We start from the raw sequence: 14,302 nt of genomic DNA on the forward strand, positions 1-14,302 counted from the left end.
GCTGGATAATCAAAAGCGCTAAGCATGTTTTATTACCGTGTAAATAACACTGCATAGTCATGCGGTTGTTGTGACAATTTACATCGTAATTAATACAAGAATGAATTGTTGACTTAGCGATGTTTATTGATAATGGAATATAGTGGGGTCGTTAATACATGAGGATTATCACAATCATCAGGTAATTGAAAATAGTCTTTATTTCTCTTTGCAAAAGCTACAAATGAAAACCACCCTGAATAAATACAGTCTTGTACACTGACAAAATTTTTTTTCATCTCTCTCTCTCACACACACATGCATGTATGTTCACGCACATTAATTAAAAATTGATTTCATGTTCTTTATTTTTATTAAAATTTGATAATGAGGTTATTGTTGCTGTAAAAATACAAGTTACACTTAATTTCTTAACAATGTGGTCTCATATCATTGTGTACAATTTACCAATAAATAATACCCATAACTAATACATGTTCAAACCATCTTAATCATTTTGCCAACATTACTCGACATAACAGTCGCATATGCTCTAAATGCAGATGAGCTTGCACACTGAGACATAATCCTCTCTCTCTCTCTCTCTTTCACTAATAACAACAAAAATCTTTTTGAGTGCTTTTATTTTTTTTGTAATTAGATTCTTGAATTGAGAGCAGAAAGAGACAGAAAATATATGTTTACTTTGTATGTTTGTACCATTAGGTTGTCGAGTAGTGTGTATTCTATAGAACTTGTTCAGGTATGGTGCCTTTATTTTTTGTACACGGTCAGTACCACCAAATGATAATTATTTATTTTACATTTAATTTTAATAATGATTTTTTTGTGTACGAAAAAGTGCATAAAATACGGTATACAGAAATTGCATGTGCCACTAATAAATTCCATTTTCAGTTATGTCTTATTGGATTGATTATCTATTCTTGTAACAAACATTGCTAAAAAATAATAAACTTTATCCACAAATATCATCTGATGTATTTCTTAACCTATCATATGTCGTGAGGGATAAATGATGAGACCAATTAACTATGCCCATGACATGCTGGGAAGGATGAATGATGAGACAACAATGGTCATGGTCAGAGGGGTGGCAAGAAGGAGAACTCTTTTGTAAAATAACTGATTTTTGATGACACAGAACATTACAAACCTTTGTGGGTGGCTTGCATTTCAGACAAGAAAGGCATCTATCAATTTAGGGGTCAATAGGTCTATAGTCAAGGTCACTGATGTTGTGACCGCTCTGGTGGCCTAGTGGTTAGAGTGTCTGCCTATGATGCAGAAGGTCGTGGGTTTGATCCCAGGCCGAGTCATATCAAAGACTTACAAAAATGGTACTAACAGCTGCCTCGCTTGATGCACAGCATTAAGAGGTTAGTGTTAGAATTGGTTGGCCTGGTATCAGGATAATGGGACTGGGTGGGACATCATGTTACATGTCTGTGGCATGATGCCCCAGTGCTAGGCATCACTATAAACTGCCATGCTGCAGACATTGTAGCAATATGACTGAAAAATTGTTAAAGCTATGCTAAAAAGTCCAAATCACACACACTGATGTTGTTGTTGTTGTTGTTGTTGTTGTAGTGTTTAATGCCATTTTTCAGCACAAGATAGGCTATACATGGTGGCCAGTATAAATGGTGGAGGAAGAACCTGGGAAAACCACAGAAAGAACCACCAACCCACCATGAGAAGAAGGCCACTGACACTGAAGGAATAAAAATGGTTTCTGAAAAATAACTTGAATTCTCTGTTGTTTACTTTGGACAAATTTTGGTATGGCATGCATTTAAAACAAGGATGACACCTATCAGAATCAAATTCAAAATGTCAGGTTAAAGAGGGGTTTACATAAAGTAAGTATAATAATAATAAAAATATTAGTCACATAGTAGGCATATAATGTACTCATTCTAGTAATTTTATTCTTTTATTTAGTGTCCATTTGAAGACCATAATATCCTGGCACTCCATAACAAGATCCTGAAGGATCAGGTTGTGTTCCTAGAAAAGTAAGTTATTGGATACTGACTGTATGCATTTGTGTATAAGGCACATCGCACCATAAATGGTGTAGGCCCCAGTCATTCATAATGAACATCCCACCATAAATGGTGTAGGCCCAGATCTTTTATAATGAACATCCAGCCATAAACAGTGTTGACCAGATCTTTCATAATGCACATCCCACCATAAACAGTGTAGGCCCAGATCTTCCATAAGGTACATCCCACCATAAACAGTGTAGCCCCAGCTCTTTTATAATGCACATCCCACCATAAATAGTGTAGGCACAGATCTTCCATAATGCACATCCCACCATAAACAGTGTTGACCCAGATCTTCCATAATGCACATGCCACCATAAACAGTGTAGGCCCAGATCTTCATAATGCACATGCCACCATAAACAGTGTAAGTCCAGATCTTCCATAATGCACATGCCACCATAAACAATGTTGACCCAGATCTTCCATAATGCACATGCCACCATAAACAGTGTAGGCACAGATCTTCCATAATGCACATGCCACCATAAACAGTGTAGGCTTGATCTTCCATAATGCACATGCCACCATAAACAGTGTAGGCCTAGATCTTCCATAATGCACATCCCACCTTAAATAGTGTAGACCCAGATCTTCCATAATGCATGTCCCACCATAAACAGTGTATGCCCAGATCTTTCATAATGCACATCCCACCATAAACAAAGTTGACCCAGATCTTCCATAATGCACATTCAGCCATAAATAGTATAGACCCAGATCTTCCATAATGCACATCCCACCATAAATAGTGTAGACCCAGATCTTCCATAATGTACATCCCACCATAAACAGTGTATGTCCAGATCTTTCATAATGCACATCCCACCATAAACAGTGTAGACCCAGATCTTCCATAATGCACATCCAGCCATAAATAGTATAGACCCAGATCTTCCATAATGTACATCCCACCATAAACAGTGTAGACCCAGATCTTCCATAATGCACATCCCACCATAAATAGTGTAGACCCAGATCTTCCATAATGTACATCCCACCATAAATAGTGTAGACCCAGATCTTCCATAATGCACATCCCACCATAAATAGTGTAGACCCAGATCTTCCATAATGTACATCCCACCATAAACAGTGTATGTCCAGATCTTTCATAATGCACATCCCACCATAAACAGTGTTGACCCAGATCTTCCATAATGCACATCCAGCCATAAATAGTATAGACCCAGATCTTCCATAATGCACATCCCACCATAAATAGTGTAGACCCAGATCTTCCATAATACATATCCCACCATAAACAGTGTATGCCCAGATATTTCATAATGCACATTCAGCCATAAACAGTGTTGACCCAGATCTTCCATCAAATGATGTGCCATCAGATCTAAGCTTTTTCTTTAAATTGTAGAATGGGACAGCATACAGTATAGAATGGGACAATATATAGTATAGAATGGGACAGCATACAGTATAGAATGGGACAATATATAGTAGAGAATGGGACAACATACAGTATTTCTAACCATAATAGGATTGTAGAATGCAACAGCATACAGTATTTTGAACCATGACAAGATCAAGGGGACATTTCAGTATCTTTGTGGGATTATTATCAGTCTATGATAAGATCAGGGGGCCAGATTAATACCTTCGTGGGATTATTATTGGTCAATAATATGATTAGGGGACCAGAGTTGTATATTTGTGGGAATTATTATTGGTCAGTGATAAGATCAGGGGGTCAGATTAGTACCTTTGTGGAATTACTATCAGTCAATGATAAGATCACAGGACTAGATTAATACCTTTGTGGAATTACTATCAGTCAATGATAAGATCGCAGGACTAGATTAATACCTTTGTGGAATTACTATCAGTCAATGATAAGATCACAGGACTAGATTAATACCTTTGTGGAATTACTATCAGTCAATGATAAGATCAGGGGGCCAGGTTAGTACCTTTTTGTGGGATTATTATCAGTCAATGATAAGATCACATGACTAGATTAGTACCTTTGTGGAATTACTATCAGTCAATGATAAGATCACAGGACTAGATTAATACCTTTGTGGGATTACTATCAGTCAATGATAAGATCACAGGACTAGATTAATACATTTGTGGGATTACTATCAGTCAATGAAAAGATCACAGGACTAGATTAATACCTTTGTGGAATTACTATCAGTCAATGATAAGATCAGGGGCCAGATTAATACCTTTGTGGGATTGCTATCAGTCAATGATAAGATCAGGGGGCCAGGTTAATACCTTTGTGGGATTGCTAACAGTCAATGAGAAGATCAGGGGGCCAGGTTAGTACCTTTTTGTGGGATTATTGTCAGTCAATGATAAGATCACAGGACTAGATTAATACCTTTGTGGAGTTATTTTTGGTCAATTATATTCTTAGTAATTATTTGCCAGATTATTGTAAAAAGTGTTTGGGGTGAGCTTATCATCTAGTAAATACAACGTTGAGTTTTGATCTAACAACATCATGTGTCATGGCAGATCTGAGATTAATGCCATTTGTTTTGGGGGCACCTGTTATCCCATTTGCACCAGCCAAGCTTACTATATGTTAACTGTACCTACATATTAAAACCTTGGCTAGCAAAGATGTAATTATCTACAAGTAAGGTCTTTCTAAGCTTTTTAGATGCTGAAAAACACAGGTGTATTTGTCATCACTTTGCTTATTTTTATGCAGTAAAACCTGTTTTAGTGGATACCTTTATATAAAGCACACATACTCATAAAGACAACATTTATTGACCTTTGGCCTAGTGCACCTGTTTATAGAGGACACCCCATGCATACATTTATTGACTTTTGCCTATTTCACCCATTTATAAACGACTCATACAAACATTTCTTGACATGTTGTCCATTTCACCTATTTATAAAAGACACCTCATAAGACATTTATTGAGCTTTTTGCTTACTTCACCTGTTTATAAAGGACACCCATGCATACATTTATTGACCTTTTGTCTATTTTACCTGTTTATAAAGGACATCTCATAAATGTATCCACCTTTTTGCCTGCTTCGCCTAACACCTCATGCAAACATTTGCTGACATTTTTGTCTGTTTAACCAGTTATAAAGGATTTCTACATAAAAGACATGTGGCTCTTTGAGTGTCCTTTATAGACATAATTCACTGCATATTTTAGAAATTAAATCAGTTTTCAAAACACCCACAAAAGGAAATCACATATGGCAGGTAATAAAATCTTGTCACCTTAATGGTTGAAATTTCTCAGATTATCAGTTGCAAATTTAAGTTTAATATCAGTTGTTACTGAAAAGGATATAAGTGAAGAAAAAAATGTTTGTTACTTTAAAAGTTTTTTTTCAGCCTTTTACATTTAAATTTAATGTCTAAATTTAGCTACTATAAAAGTCAAAGTAAAGAAAATCATTAAAAGTCAACTAAAACTCAAATAAAGTGAAATTGAAAAAATGTTACCCAACAAGGTCTTTATGTTTGAAATTTTAAGTTTCTTGCATAAATTTAAGTTTTTTTAATTTCAGACCTGTGATATCAGAAGAGGTGAGGGACCTCATATTGAAAATGCTGGATAAGAACCCAGAAACAAGAATCACACTTCCTGAAATTAAAGTGAGTTACAAGAGATCGTATGTCATACCACTAAGGCTTCATGCTGTATACAATCTATACAGGGTTTTATATGACCTTGAAAAATCTATAAATCTGAGTTGTCCTTGAAACTCCTTGAAATTTGAAGAATATTATTTTGTTATTTAAAAGCCCTTATAGGTTCTTGATTTTTTTTCCTTTTGAATTGATCAGAAGGAATGCAAACCATTAAAACTGAATAAAGTATTTCACTTTTTAACTTTTTAACTTTTGGTCTTTATATATTTTCCAAAAAATAATGAATAAATAAATACATCAGATGGACTAAAATTAGATTTAATTAAATTAATTATTTTTTTTTCTGAATTTTATTTCCATTTATGTTGTAGTAAACCAAAAATTAATAACTATTGGAATGTACTAATTATCTTAGTACCCCTTTACTATATGCTATATATAATTTATCCCCCCTGCATTATATATATGTATGCAATGTCCTGAGTACTGTATGCTATATATATTGGCTCTACCCCTAGTGGTTGTTGTTGTTGTTTTTGTAGGGTTTAATGCCATTTTTCAGCACACGATAGGCTATACATGGCGGCCAATATTAATGGTGGAGGAAGAACCCGGGAAAACCCCCGGAAAGAACCACCGACCCATGAGAACCTACTGGCAAGCTTTCTCACATACCCATATTGGCTGAATCTAAGACTCTAACCCATGCAGACAGAGGTGAGATGGCAGTGATCCGTAACAGACAGCGCTTTAGACCACTTGGCCTACCCCTAGTGGTATTGTACATTTTTCATTAAAAAGAAATGAGACTTGCCTCATTTCCTTTTAATGTAAAATTTATAAGAGTAATGGTATAATTGGTACCTACTATATGCATATATTTTATTTATATAACATACAAATACATATATTTGTCATTTGAATGGGGTTCAGATTTACTACAGGCAGCTGTGTATCGACAGACTCAAAGAACTCCTCACATCGCTGCCAAGTGTGTCCACTACAAAATGTAGTTCTATTCCTTTTGTGGCTATTCACAATCACCTTTGCATATTGATAAGTTAATTGTTTTCTTTTTTGAGTTTCTATTTGTCTTCACATTGATTAAATCTATATAATGCACACTTATGGTTTAAACATGACTGACAGTTTAATGAAGAAACTAGAGCACTATAAACACTTGGTTGTCTATGCCATTCACATGAACACTTAGCCATTCATGTATCGTCGCATGGAAATTAATGTGGAATAGAAACTAAGTGAAATGACAAACCAACAAGAGGTAATTAAAATATTTTAATATATGTACAGTTGATCTAAGCCATTATTCTGCTTTGATAACAGTAGTACTGACCATAAAACTCTCTCTCTCTCTGTCATCCTGTCTCTCATCGTTTGGTCCGTTTGAGCTAACTTTTACCATCATTCATAAGTCCAGTGACATTGTTGTCACAAGTGAAAATCATCTACGCTTGTCTCTTTATATATCCCGTATCTTCCTATGATGGTCCAGGGAGAGAGAGAGAGAGAGAGAGAGAGGGTAGTCTTTTCATATTAAATTAATAATTTTTTAGAACATTACAATAGGTTTAAGAAACAAGAACAACAAAACATTAAATACATCACAGAATGTGTACCGCGTAACTGAAATATATACCATATAATGTCGACAGAGTTTGCAACTTTGTATCATTGATTATATAAACACTGTAGATAAATCCCAAGAAAATGCACACATACCTTTACAACAGACCACATTCTTTTAGGTTACTTGGTGTAAGTTCAATTTAGAGGTTTTCATCCACCACAAATTCTTTTTCTCACTCCAGATTTCTGCGTATTTTTTTCCGTTATGCATTAGAAATGAGGGGGGAACAGAAAGCAGAAATTGTGTGCCACATTTAATTTATTTAGAAAATGGGGATTATTAACACTTTTTGTCGTTATTTTCATATGTTACTAATGATTAATGTGTGGAAATTCATCATAGATCTAGAGTCAATAGCACACGGTTGTGAGAATGTTTATATATTCGAATTATTGCATCATGGGCAGATCACAATTTGATATACCAATAGTACTGGTATATCATTTTGCTTTATACCAACACTTTAAATGTCATGTTATTTTTAATGTATGCGTGTGTGTATATATATATATATATATATATATATATATATATATATATATATATAATAAACTGACAACAAACAGTGCGAAACTAGTATCTAGACAGACTGAGTGCTTTCAACCCTTTAATGAGTCTTTTTCAAAGGCAAATACAAAACATAGACATGACAAACAAATAAAACACAAAAACGGTTATGTTTTCAAAACTTTACTTGGCTTTTTCTACAGGTATTCAACCTTTTAACTCTATTATGTATCAGCTAGTTTATTTCAGCTTGTTGCTGATACTGGAGAATATTTGTATTGACGTAGAAACTGATGAGCCATAACTACATCTATTATTTTATGTAAATTTATGTAAGCGCAGATTATATCCCTGATATTTCATTGTTATAGTAGTCATCGGCTATTAAGCGAATTTAGAGAAAAATTACTAGCAGTATCATACTGCTTCCAAACTTTCAGTTTTTCATCTTGCTTTTATCTTCTTACAAATTTGCAGGAGCACCCCTGGGTGACGAAAAAAGGAGAGCATCCCCTGCCCACTGAGAAGGAAAACTGTGTGTTAGTAACAGTTACTGATGAAGAGATTGATAATGTTGTTAAGCACATACCCAAACTTGACACACTGGTAAGTGCAGACTATTACAAACATGTACACAGTACATACACAGTACAGTGACTGAAACTTGATATGCTGTTAAATAGAGATAATTAACTAATACAAACCATGTATACACTGGTAAATATGGATATGTGGTGTGTGGCTTAGCATTTTATGGCACAGCAACACAAATAGGCAATTTAGTGCTGAGGCAGTTGAAGTAAAGTGCTTTGCCCAAGGTCACAAAATGGCAGCCAACCCAGGCTGGTCTTATGTTAAGATTTGAACCCACTTCCTTCTGTTTGCAAGACCAGCATGCTAACCTCAGAGCCACCATGGGTCCTGTATGTTCATATACTTAATTAATACAAACTATGCACATAATATTCTTACTAGTTAAAACACACTTACCCAGACTTGATGCACTGTTATGTACCAAGAGTCAACTGTCACCCATGTACACAACACACTTACCCAGACTTGATGCACTGTTATGTACCAAGAGTCAACTGTCACCCATGTACACAACACACTTACCCAGACTTGATGCACTGTTATGTACCAAGAGTTAACTATCACCCATGTACACAACACACTTACCCAGACTTGATGCACTGTTATGTACCAAGAGTCAACTGTCACCCATGTACACAACACACTTACCCAGACTTGATGCACTGTTATGTACCAAGAGTCAACTGTCACCCATGTACACAACACACATACCCAGACTTGATGCACAGTTATGTACCAAGAGTTAACTATCACCCATGTACACAACACACTTACCCAGACTTGATGCACAGTTATGTACCAAGAGTCAACTGTCACCCATGTACACAACACACTTACCCAGACTTGATGAACAGTTATGTACTAAGAGTTAACTGTTGCCCATGTACACAACACACATACCCAGACTTGACACACTGTTATGTACAGGAAGTTAACTGTTGCCCATGTACACAACACACATATCCAGACTTGATGTACTGCTATGTACCAAGAGTTAACTGTCGCCCATGTACACAACACACTTACCCAGACTTGACAAACTTATGTACAGGAAGTTAACTGTTGCCCATGTACACAACACACATTCCCAGACTTGATGTACTGCTATGTACCAAGAGTTAACTGTCGCCCATGTACACAACACACTTACCCAGACTTGACAAACTTATGTACAGGAAGTTAACTGTTGCCCATGTACACAACACACTTACCCAGACTTGATGCACAGTTATGTACCAAGAGTTAACTATCACCCATGTACACAACACACTTACCCAGACTTGATGCACAGTTATGTACCAAGAGTTAACTATCACCCATGTACACAACACACTTACCCAGACTTGACAAACTGTTATGTACTAAGAGTTAACTATCACCCATGTACACAACACACTTACCCAGACTTGATGTACTGCTATGTACCAAGAGTTAACTGTCGCCCATGTACACAACACACTTACCCAGACTTGACAAACTTATGTACAGGAAGTTAACTGTTGTGCATGTACACAACACACATACTCAGACTTGACACACTGTTATGTACAGACATTTAACTGTTGCCCATATACACATTACACATACCCAAACATGACACTGTTATTTACAGGCAGTTAACTGTTGCCCATGTACATACACAACATACATACTCAAACTTGACACACTGTTATGTACAGATGGTAACACTGCTCCATGACCTACACATTGCACAGATACCCAAATTGATAAACTGTTATGTACAGATAATTGCGCAAAGAAACCATGATGCACCTTCCCGTTGCCTGTAGTAGAAGTGACTGAGGTTTACAAAAGTTTATTGTCCCTTACTTGATGAAAAGCAAAGTTCATTTTTGATGCAAAATGCTCACAGTGCACATCTTTGATTACTAAACAACAATATAGCTGAAAACGTTGCATCATAACTGTACCTTAACTCATTCGGCCCCAATCCCGCCTGTAGGCGTGATGAGGCTGTACCCTATTTCCGAGCTCTGCAGCATCAAGGTCATTTAAGATACACCAATATGGGTGGTATTACAAATAAGCAGACAGATATAGATCTACAATGATACCAAATAATCTGGAAGTTCTAGTTGCACTACAAAATACAGAGGGAAAAGCCTCGATTTTTTGGACCCCCTTTTTTTAAAACCCAAAATTCGCTCGTGGTCAGAATGCGATTTTGTGTCCAGATTTTAGACCTTTTGGACTCAGATCTAAGGCAGACCAGTCTGAACTGCACACAGACAGGTGCACCTTTGCAAAAACTAGGATACGGTGGCCATTTGGAATAAAGAGTGGTCTCCATACGAAAATGATAGGTCCATTAAGCTCACAATAAACTCTTGTGGACATGGTTATGTCTCAAAGTTAGTCTCACTAGATACAACTCTTGCAGGCACTAAGTCTGTCAAAGTCAGTCTCACTAGATACAATTCTTGCAGGCACTAAGTCTGTCAAAGTCAGTCTCACAAGTCACAACTCTTGCAGACGCTAAGTCTGTCAAAGTCAGTCTCACAAGACACTACTCTTGCAGGCACTAAGTCTGTCAAAGTCAGTCTCACAAGTCACAACTCTTGCAGACGCTAAGTCTGTCAAAGTCAGTCTCACTAGATACAACTCTTGCAGGTACTAAGTCTGTCAAAGTCAGTCTCACAAGACACTACTCTTGCAGGCATTAAGTCTGTCAAAGTTAGTCTCACAAGTCACAACTCTTGCAGACACTAAGTCTGTCAAACTCAGTCCTTTGTGCACTTAAATCAGGATGAGTATGTAGATGAAATTCAAGCTAATGCTTCTGTTTGCACGCATGACCCAATTAATCCTAATATTTTATTATACAAATTGTGACCTACAGAAAGAAAAGACATAAGTGATACTATATGGAGACATGAGAATTTCACCTGCAAAACTGTATTGTTAACTGCAGCAAACTTTGTGAAGTAATTAAAATGTTTCAATCCCATGAATGTGAAAATGTTTTTCATGTTGCGAAAATCCATAAAATTACAGCTTATGTGTGAGTAGAACATGGTGATCTCTGAATGTTTATATTTCAGATTTTGGTGAAAAGTATTTTGAGGCAAAAGTCTTTCAAGAACCCTTATAGAGACAACAAAGAGAACTTCAAAGATGAATGTCAGAAGAGTAGACGATCCAATTCAGCTCCGAATGCTTTTCATGACATTGTCAGACAGTGAGTATCACTATTTTGTTTGACTTGTACTTTAACCCCAATGCTTTTCATGACATCATCAGATGGGATTACTGTTTGTCTGACATGTACTTTAACCCCTAATGCTTTTCACGACATCATCAGATGGGATTACTGTTTGTCTGACTCGTACTTCAATCCCTAATGATTTTCATGACATCATCAGACGGGATTACTGTTTGTCTGACTTGTACTTCAACCCCTAATTTTCATGACATCATCAGATGGGATTACTGTTTGTCTGACTTCAACCCATAATGCTTTTCATGATATCATCATTCAGTATTACAGTTTGGCTTGTTGATAGGAATGCCTTTAAAACGTATGCAGTTGAATAATACCATCTTTTCCTATCCTTTACATTTAAAAATGTGAAATTATTCAAATCATTTGAAAATTTTATATAAAATGAATACAAATTTAAAATTAAGATTAACAAGTTATGGAAAATCGCTGATTTCATTCAACAGATTATCAGGTATATGAGTGCAATGACTTTGAAATACATGTGGAATGAGATATTATGCCTTTGTCTTATACACTGACATAATATTTTGTGTGAAATGAGAAATTGTTATAACAAATGTCAAATATCTGAAATATAAAATGGAATCATGTTATCTCATAGCAGGGCCATCATGTGATAAATTAGGTTATGATCTTGAACGGCTAATGATCAAGTCTTGTGAAGTAGGGTTTGGGAAGGGTATGAGGTCAAAGCTTACTGTACCCCACCTTGTTGTCTTGTTACAAGATAGAGAGGCATAGATACCATGGTTTGCATTACAGTTTCTTGCATTAGTATCATGCTCACCTAACTATGAAACCAAGTGAGCTAATGATATGCATACAGTATTTATCATCCATCATGTGTCTGTCAGCATGTAATGTGTTTTACTTCCTCTGAAAAACTACTGAATCAAATCAACCAAATTTGACACTTGGCATCCAGGCACTTGGGACTTTCAAATCAGGCAGTGGCAATCTTGGCATAAAGGTTCATTAAATTTGGCACTTATATTCCTGACACTTAAGACTTTCAAATTTGGCAGTTGGCATCCTGGCACTTAGACCTTTCAAATTTGGCAGTTGACATCTTGGCATTTAGATCTTTCAAATTAGTGGCAGCTGGCATCCTGGCACATAGACCTGTCAAATTCAGCAGTAGGCATCCTGGCACTTAGACCTTTCAGATTTGGTGGCAGTTGGCATCCTGGCACTTAGACCTCTCAAATTTGTAGCAACTATGCCAATTTAGTGTCAAAATAAGACCACCGCTACTAAAAATGAATATCCTTTAACTGATTTCTTTTCAGAAATGCTTATAAGATTTGACAGAAAACATTCTGGTTTAAAGACCTTTATATTTGTTACAAATGATATATCGTCTGATACTGTTATCTATCATCCATGCATTAATGATGTGCTGTCCGTCTTCCATTCATTAGCAATTTCTTATCTCTCATCAATCAATCAATGATATGTTTTCTGTCATCCATTCATTAATGATTTGTTATTTGTCATCCATCCATTAATGATCTGTTATCTGTCATCCATTCATTGGTGATTTGTTATCTGTCATCCATTTATTAACAATTTATCTCTCATCCATTCATCAATGATCTTTTGTCTGTCATCTATTCATTAATGATTCGATCCATCAATGAGCTTTTATCTGTTACTGATATATTTTTGATCTGTTATCTGTCATCTATCCATCAATGAGCTTTTATCTGTTATTCATACATTTTTGATCTGTTATGTCACCCATCCATTAATCATCTTTTATCTATCAACCTTTCAGTAACAATTTGTCTGTCATTCATCCATCAATGATCTTTTATCTGTTATTCTTATATGTTTGATCTGTTATCTGTCATCTATCCAATAATGATTTAATAATTTTAAGACATGTTCATATTGTATTCTGTGAAGTTTGTAAGATAGATCTCATCTTTGGCAAGATTTCACTGGCAATTTGTATTAGTACCTTCAAAATTCAGAATTAAGATTGGCAGTAATCCTGCCTGTAACAGAAAGCCATCTTACTTTTACAATTAACTATCTGATTCCTACAACATTTTGCTCTCCAAAAGAAGGCCATCTGAAAAATAAGCTCTCCAACAATTCCTAAAACATTTTGCTCTCAAAATGAAAGCAATCTAAGCAAAATAAGCCGATTCCTACAACATTTGGCTGTAAAACAAAAAAAAACCATAAAAAATATAAGCTGTCCAATTCCTACAACATTTTTTTCTCAGAAAGTAAGCCATCTTAAATATAATACCCCCACTGGAAAATAAGCTATCCAATTCCTCCATCATTTTGCTCTCAGAAAAGAAATCCATCTAAAAATTAAAGCCATATAGTTCCTTCAACATTTTTCTATCAAAATATAAGCCTTCTCAAAAACAAGACCCTCAAAATAAGGTGTCCAATTCCTACAACAATTTGCTCTCAGAATGTAAGTTATCTTGAATATAAAGCCCCACTGGAAAATAATTTGTTGAATTTCTGCATCATTTTGCTCTGAAAATATAAGCATAACTAAAGAATAAGCATCTAATTCCAACAAAATGTTGCTCTCAAAAAGGCAGCCATCTCGAAAATGAGCTGTTTCCAACAATATTTTACTCTGAAAATATGAGCCTATCTCAAGGTAAGCCTACCTAACTTAACAAG

General features: G+C 35.7%; 1 protein-coding gene across 1 annotated transcript in view; it reads left to right on the forward strand.

Annotated features, from left to right (window-relative positions):
* The window catches only part of LOC149777422 (calcium/calmodulin-dependent protein kinase kinase 1-like), a 247,985-nt gene that overhangs the window by 230,239 nt on the left and 3,444 nt on the right, over nucleotides 1-14,302 (forward strand). Inside the window, exons 13-16 of the mRNA XM_089941395.1 lie at nucleotides 1,948-2,021; nucleotides 5,570-5,657; nucleotides 8,287-8,415; nucleotides 11,466-11,602. Coding sequence (XP_089797521.1) covers nucleotides 1,948-2,021; nucleotides 5,570-5,657; nucleotides 8,287-8,415; nucleotides 11,466-11,602 — 428 coding nt within the window. The remainder of the gene's footprint in view (nucleotides 1-1,947; nucleotides 2,022-5,569; nucleotides 5,658-8,286; nucleotides 8,416-11,465; nucleotides 11,603-14,302) is intronic.

This window comes from Sinohyriopsis cumingii, chromosome 18 (genome assembly GCF_028554795.1).
Source record: "Sinohyriopsis cumingii isolate HCF-2022 chromosome 18, ASM2855479v2, whole genome shotgun sequence".
NCBI classification, from domain to species: Eukaryota; Metazoa; Mollusca; class Bivalvia; order Unionida; family Unionidae; genus Sinohyriopsis; species Sinohyriopsis cumingii.